We start from the raw sequence: 27,184 nt of genomic DNA on the forward strand, positions 1-27,184 counted from the left end.
AAACTATTAACTTCTTCTCACTTTATTTCCAGAATGACTTGGCTGCAGACTCTGTAAAACGATTTGAAGGAGTGAATCTCTTGAGGCGTTTAGGGTTTCTAACTGCAACAGAAGTGGGTCAAAAGGAATAGTTTGATGACTCTTGCCTTTTGTTTTTGATAGGCCATTTCAATTGGATAAAAACTGCAAACACAATTTCTTAAAATGAAACTAATAACACATGCAAGCAAGGTCTTCCAATGACTATAGAATAAGCCTTACTTGAAAACACACTTCACACAGTTAACAGAAAACCTGCCAACACTGCACATAATTAGGAGCTCAGAAATAGAAGCCGTCTGCATGTTGCTAGCCTAGATTTATTAAATTTATTTCACGTCACTGTGGTCATTTTTACATTTGTTTATAGAGTTATTTTCAATCACATTACTGTTCACAGAATTCACAGAATTCATTAACAAACTAGTATTTTACATCCAAAGGTTTGCAGTAGCACAGCAACATGGAAAAGAGGCCCACGAGGTGCTTGTGTTCTGATTACTTAGAACCCGAGTCTGATGATTTATAGATGTCTAGAACATTATTGCTTCATTAGTCCTATTTTTTAAAAGTAATAAATGATTTCCAGGAAACCCACCCTGCGAGGTGTTCTTCGTACAGTGATGTTTCTGAGTCCACTCATGGCATAGCTGACACGTTGGGGCGGATCAAACCACCCACCTATGTTCTCTGCTGCTCCAAGGGCTGGCCAAGGCAGAACAATGCCCCCTGCCTGTATAAATATTTTCTACAGCCTGCCATTTTCCTCCAGGGTCTTGCAGCTGACAGACTGCATTCCCATATGGGTCTTATGTAAAACTTAAATAAGACATAAACAAGAGGGGCTCCGCGAATGGGGACTAGTGCTCAGCCACTAACCATGCAAGGAGAACATCTGAAGCAACAGAAGTACCTCGAGTCTCAGTCTGTGAGGAATGTTTTAAAGAAAATGATGTCCTTAGTGATTATGGTTTTCGAGGTGGCCGCTTTGCAACGTGAACTTGAAGACTTCTTGGTAGATTTTAAGACTGGATTTTCTTATCTTGTTCCACATGAATTTCCATTTGTGAAAAACATCTTGGAGATTTCTTCGTGGCCCCCAAAGCTCTGTGGATCTCACTGGGGGTAGGGGACTGGCTTCCTCAGGGACGCTGGCGCTCTGCCCGCTTTTGGGGCAGGATCCCTGAGAAGTGGTGTCAGCATCAGATTTTGGAGATGGGAGTGGATGCCACGTGCAGCGTGCAGGCTGCAGTCAGGGTCTCAGTCCAGCTTCTTGTTGTCTGTGTTGTGCACAGAAGCTAAAAAGTCGACGATGAGCTTGGCTGTCTTCCTGGGTCTCTCCATCACCACCGAGTGCCCACAGTTTTCCAGAAGTTCCACCTGGCAGTTGGCGATGGCCTTGGCCAACATGTCTGCCCCAGACACATCGAGCACCTGCAGGACAAGAGAGGAAACTAGATGGAAAAGATTCAGATGCCTGTGTGCACTTGGTGGACAGACTCCCACTGAGACCTGGCAGGGATGGCTTTGAGGACCAAGTCACTTAAGTGTTGGGGCTTGTGGCCCTCTAATAGAAGTGACTGCGTGTCTCATATTTTATTTTGCAGCTTGGTGCCAGGAATTGTGCTGCTGCCAGCATTACTAAGGTAGAAACACAACGTCCCTGCCCACGAAGAGGTTCCGGTCTGGTAGGGAAGGCAAACAGGTCAACAGATAAATGCAGCATGATGTGACAAGGGCTCTGATAGGGGAGGATTCTGAGAGCAGAGGGAGCACAGGGGAGCAGAATTCATGAAAGAGGACAGGAGGCCATGGCAAGTGTAGGGCACAGCAAGTAGCTGGGTGCTGACATAGCCCACAGGAAGTGGGGAAGGCATGGTGGGGAAATGGGGTGGAGAGAAGGGGGCCTCCAACCATGTTGGGGTGTCAGACCTCGATCTCAGCACAGTGGGGAACGCGGGGCTGTGTTCAGGACAGTGACGTGATCATACGAATGACCCTGATGTCAGGCTAGTGTAGGCCGAGCTGTGGGAAGGGAAGATCCAAGTAGAAAACACTAACCACTAAGCTGGGGAGGAGTTCCCTTTGAGGGTCTTTTGGGGTCCCCAGAGCTGTGTGACCTCAGGCCCTGAAGTTTGTGAATGAGGAAAGCTTCTCCAACATGAAAGCCACCTTTTCCCAGGACTGGTATTTTTCAAACAACTCATCCAATTTTATTTTCATCTGGGTTACCTTGCTATTACGCCAATCCAATTTACCTTGTCTCCCTAACACCCTCCCTTGGGCATTGAATTTGCATTCACTCTCCTTCTCTTAATCGCTTTCACCTCAACTCATCCCAGACAAGAGGGCCCCTCCTCTCATCCTTAACAGCAGAAGCAAAACCCCAACAAACTCAGCACCGTCTGTTTTTGAACTTCCTTCTCTTCACCCCAGATCATTAAAACCAAGATTTCCCACCCACCTCGAAATGGGGCAAGCAAAATGCAGAGCACCTCTGGCCTGCAAAAGGGAACAGCTAACGGGGAGCTTAGTGAGAGGGGCACTCTGTGAAGGAATGGGACCCCTCTGTCACTCACTCACCAGTAAGGCTGCCGTGGCAAGTGTCAGAGCAGAAACAAAGCCCAGCTACTGTGGGAGCAGATGCCCAGCGGATACACAGTTGGAGTGAACAAGTCAAAGCATGAAAAAGTAGGAACTCGCTACCGAGTACCTATTCTACAGAGAGGCGAGAAACTGTAATTCAAAAACGACCACGTGAGCTTCTAGGTCTGACACTGTTATGCTGTCAAATCCAGCATTTCCCATGGCCACACAGACGCATGTGAAACAGCTGAATGGACCCACAGGTGCATGTCTGTAGGAACCATATTTCTTGCTGCTATTCAGGTAAATGGTGCATTTCCGTCCATCCCATTTTAGGCCAGGGCCAGGGGTGAGGGGGAGGGAAGTGAGACACTTGCCTCTGGCACAAAATTTAAGCGGATGCCAAAAAATTCAGTAATCAAGATGAATACTATTTTAATGCAGTATTTCAAGAAATAAATGTTAATACAAAAAGATCTATGATGAACACAATATCAAAATTATAAATAAAGACAGGATCCGATCCTGCACTTTCATGACACACCACACCCTATCTCCGGCCCTGCCGTGCATTACAGTGGTAGTTAGACTGCAAGCTGCTAAAGGGCAGAATGCTGCCTATTTTGGTCTCTACTGTATCGCCAGGGCCAATACAGTGTCAGGCACATACTAGGTGCTCAATACATATTTGTTAGCTGACTTAAATGCAGAGGCGGTGGGTTGGTGGGTTCATCCCTTTGCTAGTTAGTTTGTTCTTTCGCTTTCTTGTTTGCTTGCTCATTTATTGTGTCCTCTGGGTCTCTTGAATACCAGGCATTGTGCTGGCAGGGAGAAGGGACATAAAGAATAATACACCTTGTTTATTTCCCCAAGGCCCTCCCACTCTATGGGGAGAAATACTTGAATGGATGTGCAGACATCCTCTCAGGAAAGTGTGTCAGGTTCAGTTGTGCAGGCTGTATACTGCCCAAATCCAAGGGGCATCATTCACATAGACACCAATGTCCATGGATCCCCCAGCCGTTGTGCAGCACAGTGGCTCTATAGGGGTCCAAAGAAGAGGAGACTGAATTCAGCCTGGCAGAGGGAGGGTCTGTGACATCAAATGTTGATGACAGAATAGGAAAAAAGCCAGACAGTTTGGGAAGCAAATAGCCACGAAATAAAGGACCCCTGAAGCCTCTGCTATTTGGCCTCTGCCCTTGGCATGGTCCATAGAACACATACGGATCTGATCCTATAGCAGGCCTATGGAATGTTAGGCCTGAACCAAATGGACTTTTTCCAGAAGAAACTTCACAGTCCTGAAGGAAATTCTGGACCTTGGGCAAAAGCCAGCTGTCAGAGAGGCAAAGGATGTGGACAATAAATAATTTATTTTTGATAACTGGAGAACGATCACCTTCATATGTGTTTCTCACTTGAGCCTCACAATCACCCCAGCAATAGAAGAGAAATGGCTGAGGACTTTAGAGCGGCTGAGTGACTTGTTCAAGGTCACTGGCTGATAAAGGGCAAAGGCAAGTCTCAACCGCAGGCTGTGAGGCTGCAAGGCCAGTGGTCTCGTGCCTGCCGTGTCTCTGCCAGGTGATGGGTTCTCGCTTCTCTCTCCCTGTTGGTCCCCGAGAGCCCAGAATCACCTTTGGGATTTTCAGAATGAGGAAAGGCCTTCATTGTTCTTACTGACTTGGGATGGAACGATTTCCTGCTGGCCTAGCTTGGGTCCTGCTTCTTCACTCAGGGGCACACAAAGATTCTTTCAGTCTTGGCTGCTGCAGAAGGGAGCACATGAGCCCTCCCTCCTGTCCACACCCTCATTCCGCACTGTACATTCTCAGCCATACCTGGCTGATTTGAGACAGCTGGACTCTGCTGATGCTGTCATCCGTCTCTCATACACTGGGCACAGGCCCAGCTTCTCCTGCCCAGTCTCTTCTCCTGGGCCACCCCACACAGTTGTGAGCTTTTGTGGTCGCAGCCTGCCTGACGTCCCACCTGTGGTTTCATCAGCAGACACAGGTGAGATGTGCCGCCAGCCCAGGCAGGGCTCACAATGGTAGCTTTCACCTTGGGGTCCTTTGAGGAACTGTCTCAATGGGGGAAAGCTTTTTTCTAATTTCCTTTTCTCACAATATTCAACAGCAAAGGCTCCTGGGTACCCTTTCACAGTAATTCTATCCACTGTGGGCCTCATAGAGGCTCCATTTCTCACTGCCTCCTCTTTTTTATTTTTTTTCACTGCCTCCTCTTGATTTAAACTTTAGAACTTTCAGTAAGATGTGATTTCTAAAGAACAAAACTTTCAGTAAGATGTGATTTCTAAAGAACAAAACTTTTTTGTTGCAAACAAAAAAGGAGTTTCTAGGTATAAATCAGTATCCTTTTGGAGGGCTTATTATGGGTTGGTTGTATCTCTCCCACATTCACATGTTGTCGTCCTAACCACCAGTACTTCAAAATGTGACCTTATTTGGAAATAGGGTCATGGCAGATGTAATTAATTAAGATGAGGTCACACTGGAGCAGGGGGAGCCCCTAATCCAATACGACTGGCATCCTTACAAAAAGGGGAAATTTAAACATAGACACCCAGGAACAGAGATCAGGGGAAGGCATCTACAAGCCAAGGAACACCAAAGATTGCTAGCAAACCACCGGAAGCTAGGGGAGCAGCATGGAACAGACTCCCTGGCATAGCTCCCAGAAGGAGCCAAGCTGCTGACGCCTTCATTTCAGACTTCTAGCTGCCAGCACTGTGAGAAAATCAATTTCTGTTGTTGAAGCCACCCAGTTTGTGGTACTTTGTTGTGGCAGCCCTAGCAAACAAAGACAGAGCCATCTGACAAAACCTATTAAAATTTTAAAAATGCACATGCCCTTTGACCCAGTGATTCTACATTTAAGAATTTACCCTTCAGATATACTCTCACACTCTACAAACACATGTATAATGGTGTTCACTGAGGTATTGTTTAATAGCAAAAAACTGGAAAGGAACATCAGAAGGGCACTAATCAAAAACAGTATGGCAGAGCCATATAATGGAATACTATGCAGCTCTTAAAAAGAATGTAAAACATTGTTTTCAGCAAGAATCATTCATGGATGGTAAATACAGAGGGACTGTTTGATGAGGAGCAGGATATCTACACAGTCTCAAAGTGTATTTCTTGGGATGACACAGACTGCTTATTAGTTGCAAGGAAGCAAATAATTACTTTACAGTGAAGAAATCAGACAACAACCTGCCGTGCATCGGAGGATGTGATATTTATAACTCAGGAGATATTTCAACCAGGGAATATAATATAACCTGAATTTAATAATGAGGAAGCAGCAAACTCAAATTGAGGAACACATCATAAAATAATGGGCCCCAATAGTGTTTGGGGATTTTGTTGGGTGTCCGATGGACATGTGTCCTGTTTGGGAGACCACCTCAGGGATGCTGTGGATGCCTGGTCATGGCATTGTACACCAGAGGCTGGACATTAATGAATGCCAACTATAATTTTATGTGTATAATGTGATGGCTCGGTGTGAGGTTGGGGTGGTGGTGGATGGGGGGAGGGGGGCTCACGGTGTGAGCGATGTAAAAAAAAAATAAAATAAATAAAAAATAAAATAAAATAAAATAATGGGCCCGTCCTCTTCAAATATCTCAGCATCATGAATGACGAAGAGAGGCTGAGGAATTGTTTCATATTACGGGAGACTAAAGAGGCATGAATGTAGTATGTGATCCTGGATTAGATCATGGTTTGGGGGCAGATGGAGAGGATTCTGTGTAGGACATTATTGAAACAATGGATGAATTTGGAATATGGATCATAGATTAAAGCATTGCATCAATGCTAAGTTTCCTGAATGTGATCATGTACCATGGTTACGTGAGAAAATATTCTCGTTCTCAGTAAATACACCCCGAAGTACTGGGCGTAAAGGGACATATTATAAGCCACCTACTCCAAACGGTACAAAAATATATACTTCTAGATACATAGATGAGAGTAATAAAGCCAACGTGGCAAATGTTAAAACGCTGGTAATAAATAAAATGTGGTAACACATAGCATAGAATGACACTCAGCAATAAAAAGGAACTATTGACATATGTAACAACATGAATGAACCTTCAAAAACATGCTTGGGTGAAAGAAGCTAGATACACAAGACTATGCATTATATGATACCATTGACATGAAAATTCTAGAAAATGTAAAACTACAGAAACAAAAAACAGATCGTGATTGCAGGGGGCTGGGTGAGCAGTTAAAAACTGATGAATTTATAAAGGATATACAGGAGTACTCTGCACTGTTCTTACAATTTTCCTGTAAATTTGAAATGATTTCAAAATAAAACATTTTAAAAAACAGAATGAGTAGATCTGTATGAGCTGGTATGAAATGATTTCTGAGATACATATTTTTTTATAAATACGAAAGTACAAAGCTGTGTATCTACCATGTTTGAAAACGTACAGATAGAACTTATCTATGCATTACGTATGCAACAGGAGTAGGCAAACACTGGCACGCTGCCTGTTTTGTCAATAAAGGTTCACTGGGACTCTGCCATGTCATTTGCTTGCATGTCATCTTCGGTTGTTTTGGCACAACAGCAGGGTTGTGACAGATTGCATGGCCAACAATGTCGAAAATCTTACTATCTGGCCCTTTGCAGAAGAAAACGTTTGCCAACCCCGCCTCAGAAAATTTAAGAGCTATACACAGGACAGTAAGTGTTACCCCAAGGAACTGGAAATTGAAATCTGGGATGTTTTCATTATAAACCTTTTAGTATTCTCTGAAGCTTTTTCTACCATGTGACTCTATGGCTTTGATAAAAATAATTTGTAAAGATGATTTATGATTGCCTTGCATTTTAAAGGACCAGTGTACTCTCAACTCACAGAACAACGTTCCTATAAACACTGGCATCTGACCTGGGTATGTTCCACCTCTTCCTGATATCAGAAACCAGTCAGCTAGGCTCCCTTTGTAAACGGCCGCTTGCTTTTCCTCAGAGGCCGGTGTGAGTGGCATAGGCGGCCCCAGAGACCACGACATACCTGGTCTTGTTTCCCCCAGATGATCTGCGTTGGGACCTTGATCTTGTCCATGTTCTGATGAAGGGAATACCGCGACTTCTCACTGACGATTTCCAAAAACACTGTCCAGAAAAGGAAGGCAAAGTGAGTGCAGGCTGGGCTGTGCCCATGGGCACCGCCCACAGGACAGAACAGTCATGGAGCTCCAGGCGCCACTTCCCCTCTTCAGGGGCTCAAGGAGACAGACCCAGAAATGGGGGCAATAGAAGCCAGCCACCCATAAGGCTTCACTCATCACAGGGCAAAGTTTAATGCAGAGCTACTTACGCTTTCGGTAGAAGCTGTTATGAGGGATGCGGACGTCGACGAGTCCTTGCAGGATCTAAGGATAAATAGCCGAAGTTAGAAAGCAAGAGAAGATTCGTTTCCTCAGGTCCCTCGTGGCTCTAGGACAATGAGGTAAATAAAGTCCTGGTATTCATGGCATTGTCAAGGTTTTAGGGCCTGGTCCCCCGAATTCCCGTATGTAGCATACGATGTAATTGGGAATTAGGTTCATAAGAGGCGTTTTTTTCTTTTTAATTAGGAAGGAATTTGGGTAATACTGTGAGGCCAAAGGTCCCCCCTGTATGTAAAAAACACGGGAGACGGCCACACAGACGCTTTATATTGAGAAACTCGCTGCTTATCTTAAAACCCCATCAGGAGGAAAATAATATCAAGTAATTGCTCAATAATATCCAAATGCAGAACAAGGTCCATTAAAAAAATTAAACTGTTGGGGATGAGAGGCCTCTTAAATAATGAAGAAATAAACTATTGGGAAAAATCTGGGAAAGGTTCCAGTGTCCCTTGTTTATTATTTGATACTGTCTTTTCCTTCCATGCTGAGGGCTATGAAGGCTGCAGCAACTGTGGAAAGGCCAGATCTCTTGGGCACTGACCCAGGGAGGTGCTGTAGCCAGAAGGGACACAGCCCTCCTTTTCCTCCTGCCTCAGGGTTCTTGAGGTAGGGTCATGGGTTTATTTTAGCAGCCGTCACTCTTCTCAGCTATGTTGGAACGGTCTGAACCTCTTAAATGCATTCTCAGGAGTCCTGTCTACAGATTAAAGAGGGGAAATCCAGCCATAACTGCTTTGGACTAACCAACTCTCTAGAGCATGCCTAGGATCTGATCAGTACTAGAAGCGGAAGTCCAGAGGTGAGACCAGTGGCAAGTTATCCAATGCACTGTACTCAGCATCAGACGCCTTCTTCGTTCTACTATCTATTCTGCACACATGCGTCACGTCCATCTTGCATCCATCCATCCAACCTCCACTTCTGCTCCACTCACCTATCCACCCATCCATCCTGCATCTCTGAATCATATAAGCATAAGTCTAACCATTTATCCAGTTATCCTGCACCCACTAGTCCATTTACTCTCCATTCCTGCTCCAGGCATCCTCCCGTCTAGCCAACCAAGCCTTCAGTCATCCATCTCTCCTGCACCCCTAAACCATCTACACGTACACATGACGCAGTTCATGCATCACTATCTTGCATGTACCCACATATCCATTCTCCATCCCTGCATGCTCCAGGCAGCCTCGCGTCCATTGATCCATCCAATTTATACCTAGGACCTACCTCATGCAAGCACTGTGCCAAAGGCTGGGGACAGAACAGTCAACTAAGACAAAATCCCTGATTTGACAGAGGCCAGAACAGACAATCATAATACAAAACAAATACACAATCATAACACAATGTGGCACTGTGGGCTGGGGGCTTGGGTGCGCCTTCTCTCCCAGGAGGAAAAGACTTTTAGAGCCCCATGTGTTTTCTCCTGGGGTTTTCATATTTCTGACAACTCAAAACTTGTAATTTTCTAAAACCCTGTTAGGCCACTCTATTTTGAGAAGAGACCAGTGTTGGGAGGGGATCAGTGCATCTTCACAACTAAAAGACGACTTTAGGGATAGAACATGCCACAGCATCAGATTCTGGGTGCTTCCATACCTATTAACTGAGTCACGTTCACAACCTCTAAATGGAGCCCATTCTCTAAACTCCTAGGAAGACCTACCCCACTCTGAGGCAGGGTCCAGCTCCTACAGTAGAGGGAGATAATCTGCTGTTATGAAGCCGCAGCCATGGAGTCTCCTCTTGGCTTTTCACTCTATCCCTAGATGACTTCATGCAGACCCATGACCTTTAACATAACCATTGGTTGATGGCTCTCACGGTGCAGCACCAGACCAGGCTTCGCTCAGCAGCATTTGTGTATCCAACTGCCCACTTAACATCTGCACTTGGAGGCCTCACAGGCAACTTGAATTTAACACAACCCAAGATGGAGCTTTTAGCTCCTCAACTCACCCTTCCTCTCCTTCTCCTGTTCATCAAATGCTACCTTTATCCAACTCAAGTACCAGAAGTCATCTGTGACTTCTCACCTTCCGTCATCCTTCACTTCCAGTTTGCCAGTAAGTCCTGTCCGTTCTTCCTCCCAAAGCATTTCACATCTCCCGTCTCCACTGCTACCGCCCTAGTCTACACCACCATCATCTCCAAGCTGTAACAGCATCCTAACGGGTTTTCCTGCTTCTGTTTGTACTCCCCTACAATTCTCAGGGGTTCTCCTATTGTGCTTAGAAAAACCCGACTCCTTCCCATAACCTATAAGGTCCTACATGATCTGGCCTAGTGGTTCTCAAAGTGAGTCTTGGGAGTCCATAAGGTCAAACTATTTTCATAGTAATACTAAATGTGACTTGCCTTTCTGTCACTTTCATTCGCTCAAAAGCACACTGTTTTTCAGAGCCTATACAATGAGGGATAATATACTCACTCTGATGGCTAATGAAATGAGTGCTTGTATATTCTTGTGTTTTAATTTTTTCTGATTTTTAATTTCTAACATGGTAAATATCAATAATTATAACCCCCACAAATAAAAGCTCTTTGGTCTCAATAATTTTTCAGAGTGTAAAGTGGTCCAGAGATTTAAAAAAAAAAATTGAGATTCTTTGAGTTAGCCCCTGCCTTTCTTTCTAACCTCATCTCAAACCATTCTCTCCCTCATCCTCTAGGTGCCAGTCACCCTGGCCTCCTTCCAGCATCTTGAACTTGCCTATGTTTTTTCCACTTCTGTACATGCTGTTCCCTTAAGGAGGTTTATCAAATCTTCCACTACCTCCCTGTTTTTATTCACTGCACCACCTTCATTTCCTCTAGAAAACTTATTACAATTTGCATTCGTTTGCTTTTTAATTGTCTGCCTTCCCACTATCCTGTTCTGTCTTATTTATTCTCCACTGTGCCCATACACTGTGCCTGACGTACAGATACTTACTGAAGGAATAAACAGATGAGTACAGAAGAAGGGAATGGATGAAGGGAGCTGGGCCTGGCCGCCTCAGCCTCTGGCAGAGGCAGGTGTCTTGCTGCTGGGATCACATTACCTGCTGGGGCACCTTGAAGCGGACGTAAGAGCAAAGCTGGAGCATTTCACTCATCTCTTCTGGAGTGGATGGGATCAAGGGAATCTTCTCTATGGCGGCCGAGTTCTGCAGTTCTTTGAGCCGTTGTATGAATTGATTATCATTTGAGTATTGCAGGCCTGTGGGATTCATACCAAAATAGCTTGGCAATACATCTACTTTCATACCAACCCCCATTTTACACAGAGAACTTCTAGTACCCCAGAGATACTATAGTTTAGGTATTTTTCACCAGATTCCTTTTGAATTGGTACTGCCAACCTTGCTCAAAACCATACTTGGAAGACAAACAAAAAAATCCTTCAAGATATTTTAGGAACTGGTGACTCAAACTGTGGTCTGTGGACCAGCAGCACTGGGAGCCCATAAGAAATAGAGAATCTCAGCCCCTCCCTAAGTCTCTTGAATCAGAATCTGTACTTTAACAAGTTGTCAGGAGATTTATCTGTATGATAGAGTTTAAGAAGCATTAGTCTTGAAGACAACTTGCCTGAGTCCCTTTCATATCTGTATTATTGGGAAGAGATCTGACGAAATGCATGATGGGAAGCAAACAGGACTGAAGGGTCTGACTGCCACTCCTCTTGGCCCAGACCCACTTCATAATCTCTTTTTTGGGTCTATACACAAAACACAGTGAGAGCAAGTCCCCCCATGTTGGGGCAGTAACTGCCCTCTGTACAGTCTGCCTTCTTCTAGGAGAGCATTAGGCAACTGCTGAGACTGAAAAGCTTGGAGATGGACCATTATTTCCTATACCCTAGAGCAGGGGTGTCCAAACTGCAGCCTGCGGGCCAACTGCGGCCCGCAATCCATTTTTAATTGGCCCGCAGCAAATTCCAAAAATATATTTAGTTTACTTAAATAAACCAGGTGAGGCAATACTACTTCACCTCGAGTGAGTGGCCTGGCTGTTTGTGTATTTTACCGCATATGGTCCTTGGTAAAAAACGTTGAAAAAAGTTTGGACACCCCTGCCCTAGAGCATGACACAAGAGAGCTCAGTTCCTATAGCTGATACATACAGGACAGCAAAACTAATTTTCACTTCCAACACTGAGCAAATTTCCAGGTGTTTGACGTAGGCGAAGAACTAGATTTTAGAAAGAAAGGCTGTGGCATCAATACTACGCTGCAGAAATCCATGCTTTATAACTCTCCTCTATTCAGCGACTCCTTTAAAACTAACACGGGTATCACGTGGCTTTCACAACGCCATGAGGGCAATTACATGACCTAGATCCTTTCACTTTCAAAATAATCTTATATTAAATGTCATGTTGGTACCCTGGATTGGATCCTGGAACAGAAAAAGGACATTAGTGGAAAAACGAATGAAATCCAAACAAAGCCCAGAGTTTAGTTAATAATAATGTAGCAATGTTGGTTTCTTAGTTGTGACAAGTTCACTGCAGTAATGTGAGCTGTTAACGGGGGAAACTGGATGATGGGTATATGGGACTCTGAACTATCTTTGTAACATTTCGGTAAATTTAAAATTATTTCAAAGTAAAACGTTTAAAATAAACGTTTTTTCATTTTTGCATACAAACTTAATTTTAAATTTCCAATTGAAACCCAGCTGTGAAACTCTGAGCAAATGAACATATACTCGAAAAAGCCAGTTAGCTCTAACCTTCCATAAGTGATTTAACATTGAATAGCCTTCCATAGGGGCTGTTTCTCCGATTCTCAAACTTTATTATTAAAAGACAAACTGATTTCAGACATGGTGCTTAGGAAGAGAAGAAAAGAAAACCCACTGGGAGCTTGCCTTCAATTTCAATGTCCTTAACAGGCCTGTAAACTATTAACTTTCAGAGTGACTGAAAAATTTTAAAGGTCAATTTAGTTACCTTTCAATACAAGGTGTACATGTTTGACTCATGACTGGGTTCTAGTGGATAAAGGAGGTAGTGAATATGAAAGGACTTCCAAAAAAGCCATAGCTTGGGTTCTAGAACCAGACAGCTTAGGATCAGTTCCTATGCTGGCTCTGGCACTTCTATAATTTCTTTGTGCCTCAATATTCCTACCTCTTAAATGGACATACTATCTTGATCTGGATAATAATTTCATATGTAAAAAGTCACTGAGATTTACAGTTAGAATTAGGGCATTTTACTATGTGTAAATCATATTCCAGTGAAGTACCACAGAGAGGGAGAGGGAACGAAAAGGAAAGAGAAAAATTAAGATTTTTTTCTCTCTAACATATTATCAACCCAAGTTTAAAGATTTATATAAGAAAAATACATTTAAAAAGTCCAACTTCAGATCATAATTTCTGGGGACATGTTATAGCTGAAGTCGACATATATACAAATAAGAACAGAGAAATTAAAGTTTGTTGATTTTTAAAAAAGATCTTGTAATGAATAAAGATATCTGAGTTTTTAGCAGAAAAGAGGAGAGGCATAAATAGTACCTTCACCTCACAAGGTTATGGTGACAACTAAATTCATATAAAGAGCTTAGCTCAAAAGAGCTCAGTAAATGTTGGATATTAATATTACCATTATATTTCAAAGTATTTACGTGCTGCAAAGTACTATACACATTTTAATTAACTACCAAATTCTTTGTGGAACAGGCTGGCTCTATAAATGAAAAGTCAATGTGGTTACAATTATGGTTAGACAACTATTATTTGGTTACTTATCACTAAGGCACTGCATATGTCTAAAGTACATATCAAAAGATGATTCTAAAAAACGGTCATACCAGACATGGTCACTTGTCCCTTCAGAGATTCAGACCCCGCTGTGCTCAAGTCACTCAGGGAGGTATTTCAGCCTGGTCACTTACCAGCAGGGCACACGAGAGATAGGCTGCAGATATCTGATGGGTAGTAAGCAGCGTACACCCCAGCCACGTTGCCACCCATGGAGGTACCTACCAAGTGGAATGGTTTTTTGTTCAGCTTGAGGCATTCTACAAACTGGGAAGGGAAATGAGAAGGAGGTTTGGTTATACAGCTGTAGACAGTGACAACACTGATTACAGAGCAAAAAACTTCTACTGTCTATAGGGACAAATGACACGGGCTATTGATGAAAGGGGGTCTGAAATTCTATGGGATCAGTTATCCAGATAAGCCCGTGGCAGGCATGTACTTATCTTTACCTGTCACAAGTGATTAAGGGGTCATTTATGAGTATAAAACCAACAAAGATTCCCCTGATTCATGAGTCAACAAACTTTTCTATAAATGTCCTGAGAGTAACTATTTTCTGCTTTGTGGGCCATATGATCTCAGTGGCAACTACTCAACTCTGCTATTATAGTACTAAAGCAGATGAAAATACATAAATAAATGAGCATGGCTGTGTTCCAATAAAACATAGCTTTAAAAGGTAGGCAGTAGGCCAAATATAGCCCATAGGCCATGTTTGTTGACTCTTGCCCCAATTTAAAGCCCTTCTCATCCACCCAACCATCCATTCATATAACTACCCAACCATCCATCTATGTATTCACCCATCCAACCATTTATCCAACCATCCATCCAACTATCCATTTATTTAACCAACCGTCTTAAAAATATTAATTGGATATCTGTTATGTACTAGGAACTATGGTCAATTGCTAGAGATACAGCAAAGAGCCAAAGAGATACGTTCTTGACCTCATCAAAATAGTTTAAAGGGCGGGAAGTGGGGCGGACATTAAATAAACATCCTCATCTGGGGAAACTACCTAATGTCAATTTGAAACTTATGGACTATTAAATTCTGAAATGGTCCATGAGCCCCATGACCTTGAAAGTCCAGCCAGTGGGGGGCTAAAGATAGATGCTAAACAGTACAAAAAGCAAAGGGCAATCTTCCCATCCTGCACAACTAGGCAGAAGGGCTATTGCTATCATTGTGTAGCCGGTAAGCGGAAAAACAGACTCTAGGCAAATGATTTTGAGGAATACTATACTCGTTTTTCAAGGATCTGAGAAAATGTCCAGATTGTCATATTTCTTCACAAATAACATCAATAAGCTTGGAGGAGCACAGTCTGCAATAAGCCCTGGCCCTCCACAGCTGAACAAGGATACCATTGGACTGCCATTTTGTTTGCATTTACTTGACAGAATGCCTTGGAGACTGGTTAAGAGTCAGTATGGAACTCTCCTGCCTGCTCTCCAGGCTTGGGCATGCGATGGTGGGCAAGACCAAGCCTGGGCAATTTCTGGTGGAACCTCTTGCTTACCTGGTGTATCCTCTTGACTTGCCCATCTATGGACAGGTCATCCAGGGAAGAGCGGGTGGTGCCCTCATGTCCTGGCATGTCCACACAGACCAAGTGCAGGTTCTTTGGAAGGAACTGAGGACACACAGGCCCAGAGAATCAGGATGTGGTATGCAGAACATTCCTGCCCACTTTTCTGGGGAGATTGCGCCACTTACCAAGTCACCTGGAGAGCCATCCCTGGGGATGTCTGGCCCTGGGCCATTCAGAGTTTTACCCTAGTAACATCTGATGGAACTAAGCATAGCCTCATAGGGAGCAGAGGCCCCCGAAGACTAATACACGGATGGAAGGGGACTAGGAGGATGACTGGAAAAGGGGGACAAAGGTCAGGGTAGCAGGCTTAAATCTCTTTCTTTCTTGACACCAATTAGCAGGTACTACCCTCCTTCTCCTTTCCCCCATCCAGTCATTCAGGCACTGACTTGGAACTAGAAGGGGTGGCTCTGTTTTCCCAGAGCTCTTGTCAGCCTCAGAGCCAACAGGAGCAAGGCTTTCCATAGGAACCATGGTTGATCACCCTAATTCTGGTTTCAATTTTTTTCTTCTTTGCATTAAGGTTATCTCCTGAGGTGGTTATTATCCTAAAACACCTTCTTCCCTTTAAATATGTGCCACTGTTAACCAAGAAACTGAGAAACATCAGTTATCAATAAACAAATGCCCAGTTATACAAAAGACGCTTATCAGAAGTAGGGATAGGAAGTGGGAGATTCATGAAGGCAAGAGGGTGACTGTCCTCACAGTAGACTTTGGAAATGAAAACACAAGTAACTGGAGGATGTGTGGGCCTTTTCCTTCTGGCATAGATCATATGTGAGATCATTCAGATATGGAATTGATTGAGGTGGGAGCCTGGGGTGCTTCCCTCCCAAGACCTCCCTCAGCCCAACCTTCACCAGCTGGTCACTCTTACTGAGTAGAGCAAGTTACCACACCAAAGTAAACCAGGACAGAAAGTTAGTGATTTGGAAGACTCCCAGAAAGCTGCCAAATCAAGTCCTTTTATCTAAATGGCTAAGGAAAAAAAAAGAGAAAGAAAAAGAAAAAACAGAAAAAGAAGGAAAGGAGGGGAGATGGGGAAGAAGAAGGAGGCAAAAGGGAGGGAAAGGAAGAGGAGAAACTTGGAGTATAAAAGAACAAGTGATTATTTTTAAAAGCCTGATCTTGATAATGACAGTTCTGAGATGAAGCTGAGTGAAACCTTTCCTATGAAATATTCCTAAGGTGAAATGATTTATAAGGTACAGATTTTACAAATACTATTCAACTCAATACATTTTGTCTGATAAGAGGATTTGAGTCACATATTACATTAGCTTTAAGATAATTTGAGCCACAGGTCTGGGTTCTCTTTGCTCTCTACCCTTGCGGATGACACTACGTCCAAGTGAAAACCCTTTTCTTTACTGAATGACATTGTCTTGAGAGAGAAGACTCTAGAACTGCACCTTGACCAAGGTGAGCCACATATCCTTGTGCGCAGAGAAGCCGTGGAGCATGAGGATGGAAGGTTTGTGCCCAGGCCTGCCACGGAAGGAATAGCAGAACTGATAGTCTTCATGGCGAACGTAGCGGACCTGCATGCCCAAAGCCCTCCGCCAGTACCTGGGAAGTAAAAATACAGGCAAAACAACATCAGCAAGCTCCAGAGAAGTAGCTTTGAAAGGGGCACAGGTCCCTTCTATAGTCTTATTTTGAGGTCAGACCAACACTTCTCCCGGCCCTCATCTTCCACATCTCACTCTGGAATTGCCACAGCTCTACCCTCAAGGAGCACTAAGTGAAACGGGTCCAGAAAGTACCTTAAATGAATATTCTCGTACGTTATGTTACAGTATAATCCCTCTAACTAGGATGGGGTTAAGCGGTGTTTTCTTAAGAAGCATGGCACGTAATAACTGTTCGTTAATACATATTTCTAGTAGTTTGAATGGCAGTGCAAAGAAGGAGTGGGTGGTGCAATCTCACTGGGTATCTGACTAGCCCTATCTCTGCCTTGATTGTCTGAGCTTCAGCAGAATTCCAAATGGCTGGTGGTGAGGGTGGGAAGGACTCTGGAGAGGCCAGGACAAAGGCGGTTTCCCTCTCAGAGAGTCAGCCTGAAATCCACACCTGAAATCATGGAAGTGTAGGCACGACTGCAGCTGTGTACAGCACAGCCTTCCTGAAATAAGTACCCCTCTGCAGAAGTACTTTAGCTGGCAGGAAAAGCATCAAGAAACTTAAAGGTAAAGCATATTACCCTGCGTCACTTGCAACTTGCTATTCATGGAGATGAGAATTGGACTCTCATCAAGGCTGCAATTGCTGCTGGTGGCATCATTCCACACACCCACAAATCTTTGATTGGGAAGAAAGGACAACAGAAAACTGTCTAAAGGATGCTTGCATTCTTTATGTTCTCAGGACTCTCAATACTCTAACAGCTGTCCAATGTTGGTGATTCTAGTGGACTGGATCTGTAAAACACACAATGTTATCTGTTTGTAAATCTATTTGAGCAAGGTGGAGGTTTAATTAGCTTTCTAACCAATCAAAGTTCTGCATTTGAGTCTGAACCATATTTAAGTTGTACTGTGGCTTTAAAGAAGGTATTGACTCTGACGTAGTGGATTTTGATGGAGTTGACTGTTTTTTTTTTTTTAAAAACGGTTTAGATTTTAATTGTGATGCAGATGTTATAGTAACAAACATTTGGTTTTGTGCAGACATTATTTCCACTCCAGTGGATAAAGACAATAAATCATATCCTACCCCGCCCTGCAAAATATGTATTTTATTTTCTAGAGATTTTGAAAGTGAGAACTTATCTCTTAAGAACTATCGGCATTGGTCCTCTGGTTTTATTCCTTACAACATATGGCAGCTCATTGAAAACTCAGATTCTGCTGGTTACATAAGACTTGGCAGTGCTGGAGTTTGGCCTGAAATTGATTTCAATACGAAATTACCATCTAAACAAATTGAACTCTCTGCATGAAGAATCTCTCCAAGATGAAAGATAATTAACTCAATCAGAGATTCACTTTGTGGTATACTTTGCACCAAAGAGGTAGCCGTCTTGCAAAAGCAAATAGCCTAAATTGACTGGTTTTAACCCTTTGTGTAAAACAAGGGGAGGGGAGACGAGGATATATATTCATGTTTGTTTGGATCTACATACAAAAAGCAGGGGAGCATATGTGAGATGCTATTAAGATAGGTATCTGGAGTGGAGGTGGGTATATAGTGAGAAGTAGGTGGAGAGGGAATAGCAGTGGGAGGGAGATTTTATCCCATTTCCTTTAGTACTTTTTCAATGAATGTATTGACTATTCAAAATATTAAAAGTACAATAAAATTGGCTAGCTTGAAACTCTTTTTATGACAAAGCAAGCATTATTTCAAAATTCTAAATCATGCACTACAGCATACATTTGTTCACTCATTCATTCATATCCCAGCTCATTTTTATTTATTGATTATATGATCTTGACCCTCTATTTTCCCATCTATAATGTGAGGATATGGTAAAGATTAAATGAGATAATCCATGTACACATTTTTTTTTAAGGTGGGCGCGCAGTTCACAGAGGCCCATGTGGGGATCGAAACGGCAACCTGAGTGCTACAAGCACCGTGCTCTAACCAGCTGAGCTAACCTGCCACCACCCATAGACAGTTTTACTCGATGCCCAGAACATGGCAAGTATTCAATAAATAATAATTAGTATTATATAAAAAAAATTCTATCCTTCAAAATATATCACTTGCCAATTCAAAGGAAAACTGTGAGAAAAATTGCAACAAATATGACAGGCACAGATGGATAACCTTAATATATAAAAAGCTTACAAAATGATAAGAACCACGCTAAGGCTCCAATTCAACACTGGGCAAAATAAGTGAAAAGATTACCCAGTGTAGAAGAGATATTAATGATTAAGAAACATAGGAAACATGTCCAACTTCACTAACAATTAAAGAAATGAGTATCACAACCAGATATACCTTTCTAATGGATTTCTAAATTGGAAAAAATGCCTTTAAAAAAACAATTATACTATTCAGCCTTTCCAGAGAGCAGTGTGGAACTAAAGCATCAGGTGTCTTTAACAACCTCATGCCTTTTGACCCAGTAATTATACTTCCAGGAATAATCTGTCCAAAGAAAATAAGCAGAAATCTTTTTAAAAAAATACTTCTGAAGATGTCCAAGACAGGGTTATTTCACATAGAAAAAAAAATAGCATTAACGTAATGTCCATAAATAGAAAATTTATTACATAAATTATAATGTATCCAAACAATGTAATATTTGCTATTATTAAAAATGAGATCTTCAAAGAATATTCAATAACACTGGAAAATGTTTATGACGTGGTATCATACGAAACCATAGGACCCAATTTTTTAATACTATTAATTCTAATTCTGTTAAAAATGTTTTAAAAAATATATACAGATGAGGTGGGGGAAAGAGGTGGTGAGAACAAAAGAGGCAGTGAAGAAAATGATTTGAGGGGTCATGGGTAATTTATGTTTTCTCTGCATTGCCTTTTTATAATCTTCAAATTCTCTACAACTCTACTATAAAATACAGTACAAAATCAAGGAAGAGCTAGAAGGACCTCATAGAAAAAGTGAGGTTTGAATAGGCATCTGGATACACCACAGCTATTAGCTGGAGACAATGCAGAAAGGTGAGCCAGAAGGTGTGCACAGCGAGGCCAGGGCATGGAGGATAACGAAGCATGACTGGAAGCCAGAGTGAAGGGGTGAGACAAACCGCCTGAGGACCAGGCTCAGGAATTGAGGGCATCTTCGTTACCAGGTGGAGCTCTTTGGCACTAATCATTTAATCAGTACGTCCAATGGAAAACTTCACCTAGGCTTTGGAAACAAGGAGCTGGAGAACCAACATTTTCAGTAATTTCAAGTGATCCTCTCAATGAGAGAGTGAAAAGAAGACTCCTTAAGCTATCAGATCGGTTCAAAAATTATGGAAAAAAACAAACAAATAAACCCAGCTTCTTTGGTTTAAGGATAATAGAGAATAAATAGAAAAAAAGGAAATAGAGAATAAATTACCTCTAAATCATAAATATTACAAAGGCAGAGATTAGAAATAGCTGTAAGCCGACAGAACAGAAACAGAGACGAATTAAGTTGGGATGAACAAATGTCTCAGGAGCAAGATCTTTTACAAACAATCTTGGTACAAAAGCCAAACTGCTCCTGTTTCAGGGACAGATGGCACTGAAGCCCAAAAAGGCAGCCTCCATGGGGTTCCTCTTTGAGAAAGGCTCCCAGGGTCCAGACCCTTTGTTTTACAAGTGTTTCCTTTGCTTGTTTACAGGAACTTCTGAAGAAAAATACTTATATATTTCTTTTCTTTCTTCCCCATGGTAAAATACAGATAACATAAAACTTACCAATTTCACTTTAAGTGCACAATTTAGTGGAATTAAGTACATTCAAAATGTTGTACATCAACCATCACCACTACTCATTTATAGAACTTTTCGTCATCCCAAATAAAAGTTATGTATCAACTCGTATTAAACAAAAACTCCACTCCTTCCCTGCCCTTAGCCCCTTGTAATCTCTATTCTAATTTCTGTTTCTACGAGTTTGCCCAGTCTAGGTGAAGGAGGAATATGTCTCTGTGAGTCTCCAAACGATGTAGGGCACTTTTGAGTGAGTGAATAAGTGAGTGAGTGCCGAGATCATGTCTCGTGAGACCAAAGAATGGAAACACGGACCCAGGAGAGGCAAAGAGCTTTAAAAAGAGGATAGTTTATTGAAAGCAAAGAGTCAGAGCTCCCAAGCAGGAGTGGGTCCTGAATGACTGAAGCAAAAGCTCTTACCTTTATACCTTCCCTTGTCTGTTTGGGGAGCTGTTTGAAGAAGGGAACTGGCACCTTCTAATGAAATTCGTCTACCAGGTTTATTCTTTTGGCCCATCCTGAAGGAATGAGCAAAACAATCCACTCTTGTCTATCAGATCTGCTCCATTTATCAGGCCAAAAGGAATTTCATGATTAACCTCAAGGCACTGTTACATTTTGTCCTGGAGGAAGGAGTGATTTCAAAACCTGGAGTTTTAGGATAGGCTGTCTTTGTTTATTCCACCAGGGACCTCCCTGTCTATCTGGGGACATGCTAGCTAACCTGTCTCATAGGTACCTTGTATAAGTTGAGTCATACATCCATATTATAGAATGTATCAATAGTTCATTCCTTTTTAAGGCTAAATAATATCACATTGTATGAAAATGCCACATTTTTTTATGTATTCATGTTGATGAACATGGATTGTCTCTACATTGTGGCTACTGTGAAAACTGCCACTACGAACATTCACGTCCATGTTTTTATGTGGACATATGCTTTCAGTTCTCTTGGGTTAATACCTAGGAGTGGAACTGCAGCGCCACTTAGTAGCTCACTTTTTTTTTTAACCTTATGAGGAAATGCCAGACCGTTCCAAAGCAGCTGCACCATTTTACATTCCTACTAGAGTATGTGAGGGGTTCAATTCCTCCACATCCTTTATTGTTATTTTTTTAAGAGAAACTTTTAATTGAAGTGTAAGTTATACAGAAAAGCACACAAATTGTAAGGGTATAGCCTGATGAATTTGTACAGAGTGAATGAACCCGAGTATCTGCCATCCAGGATCTAGAATATGGTCAGCATCCCAGGGGCCCACCTCATGTCTCTCCCCATTACTACCCCCTAAAGGTGAGCACTACCCCACTTTCATCTCTCCAGGAGCATTTAATCCGTTTTAGAACTTCATCAAACAATAAGTATTTGTTCATATCTGTCTCCCTTCACTCAATATTATGTTTGTGAGGATCATTCATATTGTAAAGTATAGCCCTGTTTCTTTACTTTTCATAGTTGTATAGTATTCCATTGTATGAATGATTGCATGGCTATACCTCAATTTATTTATCTATTAGAGTATTAATGGACAGTTGGGTGTTTCAAGTTTGGAGGTATTATGAATGAAGCTGCTAAGGAGCATTCTTGTACATGTCTTTTCATCAACATATATACTCATTTCTGTTGGGTGAAATTAGTGGTCATTTTACCAAATAGTTTTCCAGTGGGTAAACCAACTTATACTTTCATCAACAATATACCAGATTCTAGTCGCTCCACATCTGTACCAGGTTGAACAGTAACTCCACCCCCCCCAATTCTTTGTCTACCTGGAACCCGTAACTGTGACCCTATTTGGAAATATGGTGTAATCAAGGTGTAATCAAGTTCAGTTGAGGTCATAATGGATTAGAGTTGGCCCCAAATCCAGTATGACTCTTGTCCTCACAAGAAGAGTGAAATCGGGACACAGAAACACACTGAAGATGAACACCATGTGAAGACAGAGGCAGAGATTGAAGTGACACAATTTCAAGTCAAGAATTGCCAAGGATTGCTGGCAACCGACAGAAGCTAGGGAAGAGGCATTGAACAGATTCTTCCTCAGAGCCTCCAGAAGGAACCAACCTTGCCAATGCCTTGATTTAGGTTTTCTAGAATAAATTTCTGTTGTTTTTAAGTCCCCCAGTTTGTGGTAATTTGTTACAGCAGCCACAGGAAGTTAATACAACATCCTTGCCAATACTTGGAATTGTCAGTCAGCCTTTCTCATTTTAGCCATTCTGTTGGGTGTATAATGGCATCTCATCGTGCTTTTAATTTGAATTTCCCTTATGGCCAATGACGTTGAGCACCATTTCATATTGGCCATCTGGATAAGCTCTCTTACGAAGTTTTTCTATGTTTCCTTCTAAAAGTTTTATTATTTCACCTTTCACATTTAGATCTACAATCCACCTGGATTCAATTTTTGTGTGTGGTATGAGGTTAGAGATGAAGCTGTATTCTTTTCTGTGGCTGAGTTACAAATTATCATAAGCTTAGCAGCTTAAAACAACACCCATTTATTAGTTCACAATTCTGATGAGCTCAGCTGGGTTCTCTCCTTAAGGTATCACAAGGTTGAAATCAAGGCATCAGCGAGCTATCTAGAATCTCTAGGGGGGAAAAATCATCTTGTAAGCTCATTCAGGTTTTAAAAAGAATTCAGTTCCTTGTGGTGTTGGACTGAGGTCGCTGGTTGTCAGCCAGGGGCTCTCTGCTCCTAGAACATTCCTTGTCACATGGCCCTCTCCAACTTCAAACTAGCAACAGCACTGAGTCCTTCTCATGCTTGGAAGCCCCTCCACTTTTAAGGTCTAAGTGATTATTAGATCAGGCCTATTTAGATAATCTCTCCTTTAATTGGTCAACTGTATATCATATAACCAGGGGAGTGCTATTTCATCATATTCACAAGGTTCCGGGGATTAGAGAGCTAAATCTTTGTGGGGCTATTTTAGGAATTCTGCCTGCCAGAGAAGTCAATATTAACTTTTTTTCCAGAAGAATATCTAAGTGACTCAGTTCCCTTTCTCCGCAGCAGAGTAGTGCTACCTTTGTCATAATTCAAAAGACTGACTCATCTACGTGTATGTCTTACTGGACTCTCCTGTCCCATTGGTTTATTTGTTCTTCTTTGTGCCAATTTCATTCTCTCTTGATTTACAGTTGCTTTACAATTTTAGTCTTGAGGGCTCGTAGTGTAAATCACCTAGCATTGTGCTCCTTCAAGACGGTCTTGCTTAATTGGCTCTTTGCTTTTCCTTGTACATTTAAAAATAAGTTTATTATATTCCATAAAAGAATATCTGCTGGTGTTTTAAATGGGTACACACCGAGTCAGTAGATCATTGTGGGGAAACCTGACCTCTCTATGATAGAAAGTCTTCCAATGCACGAATATTGTCTATCTCTCCATCAATTTAGATCTTTCAAAATTTCTCTAATACTTTGTAGTTTTTTGTATAGAGGCCTTCTACATTGTTATTTAATCTTAGGTATCTTTTATTTGTTGATACTATGGTCAAATGGTATCATTAATTTTTTTTTCATTTTGCATTTGTTGCTGTTATATAGGAATATGACCGATTTTTGTTTATCTTGTATTTAACAGTCTTGCCAAATTCACTTATTAATTCTAACGAATTGTCTATAGAGTCTTTTGGACTGTCTAGGTACACAATCATGTCCTCTGCAAACAATGTCAGTTTTCTTCTTTTCCAATTGTTATTCCTTTTTCTCTCTTATGATTTCTTACCTTGATTTCACCACTGAGTTTCTTTGGGAAAACCAAAATTTTTAAAACTCTCAGTCTTTTTCATTCCATGAACAGTCCTGATAATTTACACAATGAAAACCGGAGCTGCCCCTGATGCCACCCACAGCGGCCCCGGGCTCCCCGGTTATGGTTCTATGGAAACGCAGTGAAGCGTTTGGTACCTCGTGCAGGAGCAACCATAGTCCACCATCACGGTAGAAATGGGTTGGCCATGCTCCAGGGACACACAGACCTAGAGAGAGCTGCTCTGATGACCAGCCTCCCGGGGATCCCTAGTCCTGTTCCCTGCGGAGCTCGGAAGCCCTCACAGGGAAGCCCAGGCAGGAGCACGATGTGATGACTTCACCACGCCCTCATGCTCATATGGCAGGGCAGCGGGGGTGTTTGGGATGCTCAGCTCCCCCTAATGCCTGCTGTTTCTATCCACGGAGCAATCCTAAAGATTAACCTGACCAACCCAGGTCTGCAGGGTGACCCCACTGGTGGGCACTAAGGGCAGTTGAGCAAATTAGGGATGGTAAAGGGACATAGTGACTCATGGCAAAGCTGCTCATCCTACGACAACCACTGTGTAAATGTCACTTGCAGTGAGGCAATTGGAAGGAACGAGGCAGTGCATTTCGGTGGGGTGGGGTGTGCTGGGGGAAGCCACTCACGGGATTCCAGCGGCATCTGCAATGGCATCATGGTTCTATTATTATCGTCACAGTCCCCCTGGCATGATGCTACCTGGCATGATCTAAAAGGTTTTCTAGGATCTTCATCCTCCCCAACCAGCAGGGTTTCTTCTTGGCCTGTGCACCCAAGTTCACAAAATAAAGAGCACTGTGTTTGTCCTGCAGCCATAGCTCTGAGCTGAGTGACAGACATGGGCAGGCTTTGAGAGCACACGCTTCTGTACTGACAAGAAGGGACAGCTCTGCTCTGTGGGACCTCTGGTTGTTGGTGGTACTATTTATTAATAAAAGTGACTTACTTGCTCTGTAGCATTACATATAGTGGCCCCAAATGGAAACAATCATGTGGACAAATAAAATATGATGTAACTATAGCATGGACTATTATTCAGCCACAACAATGAATGAAGTACTGATACATGCTACCACAAATTGTATGATCTTATTTATATGAAATGTCCACAATAGGCAAATCCAAAGAGCTAAAACATAGTTACTAGTTACCAGAGAATGAGGGAGGGGGAAGCTGGGAGTGACTGCTAACAGGTTTGGGGGGTCCTTTGGGGGAGATGGAAATGCTCTGGAATTAGATGATGGGAATAGCTGTACAATACTGTAAATATATTTAAAAAACACTGACTTACACACTTTAAAAGGGTGAGTTTTATGTCATGTGAATTTTAACTCAATAATAAAGTGAATTATTTACTATGAAGTTCTTTTTTCTCTTTGAAGATCATGTATCAAAATTATTCTGACACTGACTCTGAAAGCCTTCTGATGGCTCAAGGAACCTGGGGGTGGGAGGGCTGTATAGCACAGGGGCTAGTTTCTGCATGTGTCGGACGGAAGGAGCCTTTATATAATGCCACTTCCGTATGCAGCCATATCCATGGCTACGGGCTACATCACTGAAGCCCTGCTTCACTTTGATTTGGTTTAAAAAAAAAAGGCATTTGTGTGTAGAGGTCCACTGTGCCTCTGTAGGGACACGAGGGGCACACAAATCTGGCCTCTCCATGTCAGGCTACATGGGAGTCTTGGCCCCAAAGCACTCCTGCTGCCAGCACTGCCAGGGCAACAGCGTTTAAACAGCTGGAGTCTCAGCTTCATCAATGCAGAGGTGAGTCCCGAGTGAGCCTCTGAAGGGGTTATCACCTCCCCAGCGAGAGCGACAGAAGAAAAGCTCCCTTCTGTTCAATTAGCTTCTTTTCAAGGATCAGAGACTGGCTGGCAGGTGGAAAATTCCACACTCTGATGAAACAAAAGGGAGCCAGAAAGGAGGGCAGTTAAAGGGCACAAGTGCAACCTCCCTGCATTTGTCTTTTTGTGCACAGGAGGTAGTTCTAACTTCCCGAAGTCATACTGAAATCTCCATGTGCTTCCCTAGGACACAAGGAGAAACCTTCTGTATTTCCTTCACCAGTGGATGCAGAGCATGGGTGTGGGAAGGGTGATCTGATTTGGTAAATGGACGGTGGCATGAAAAGTCACTGAAGCCTCCTGAGGAAGTAACTCCCTTTTCAACTGTTAACCTTCTGATTCCATTGAGGAGAAAGGCTGTGTTCAGGGCTGCTATATCTTTCACTGCTCTCTTAGATTTGGGAACAAAGAGAAAGGAGACACAGAGTCTTCGGTAGGTAGCAATATCTAGGCTACAATTGTTTGAATGGCACTTACGTATGTTTGTATCTTTATATTAATTTACTATTTATGGTAAGTATGGCAAGATTTCCACTTAAGATAACGACATCTATATTACTCTTAAAATAAATTGACTTAGGCTACAAAAAAAAAAGTAACTCACTCTAGAGAAAATATGAAAGCAGAGGTGGTATGCAGATAGGGCAAGCATGATAAAGGTGGTACAAGAATGACAGAAGGTTTGGAAACGTGTTTTTC

General features: G+C 42.3%; 1 protein-coding gene and 1 pseudogene across 5 annotated transcripts in view; one reads left to right on the top strand and one right to left on the bottom strand.

Annotated features, from left to right (window-relative positions):
• Window positions 1-339: 339 nt before the first annotated feature.
• The window catches only part of ABHD6 (abhydrolase domain containing 6, acylglycerol lipase), a 47,971-nt gene continuing 21,126 nt past the window's right edge, over window positions 340-27,184 (bottom strand). For all 4 annotated transcript variants that reach the window (XM_081071508.1, XM_081071507.1, XM_081071510.1 and 1 more), the window contains 7 exons: window positions 16,861-17,017; window positions 15,371-15,484; window positions 13,976-14,108; window positions 11,129-11,286; window positions 8,006-8,060; window positions 7,700-7,800; window positions 340-1,473 (listed from right to left, as the gene is read on the bottom strand). In XM_081071508.1, the coding sequence (XP_080927634.1) occupies window positions 1,300-1,473; window positions 7,700-7,800; window positions 8,006-8,060; window positions 11,129-11,286; window positions 13,976-14,108; window positions 15,371-15,484; window positions 16,861-17,017 (892 nt within the window). In that variant the 3' untranslated portion in view covers window positions 340-1,299. The remainder of the gene's footprint in view (window positions 1,474-7,699; window positions 7,801-8,005; window positions 8,061-11,128; window positions 11,287-13,975; window positions 14,109-15,370; window positions 15,485-16,860; window positions 17,018-27,184) is intronic.
• LOC308507086 (histone H2A.Z-like) lies at window positions 17,366-17,790 on the top strand (annotated as a pseudogene). Its single transcript has one exon. The product of its transcript is annotated as a histone H2A.Z-like (transcript).

This window comes from Rhinolophus hipposideros, assembly GCF_964194185.1.
Source record: "Rhinolophus hipposideros genome assembly, chromosome: 14".
NCBI lineage: Eukaryota > Metazoa > Chordata > Mammalia > Chiroptera > Rhinolophidae > Rhinolophus > Rhinolophus hipposideros.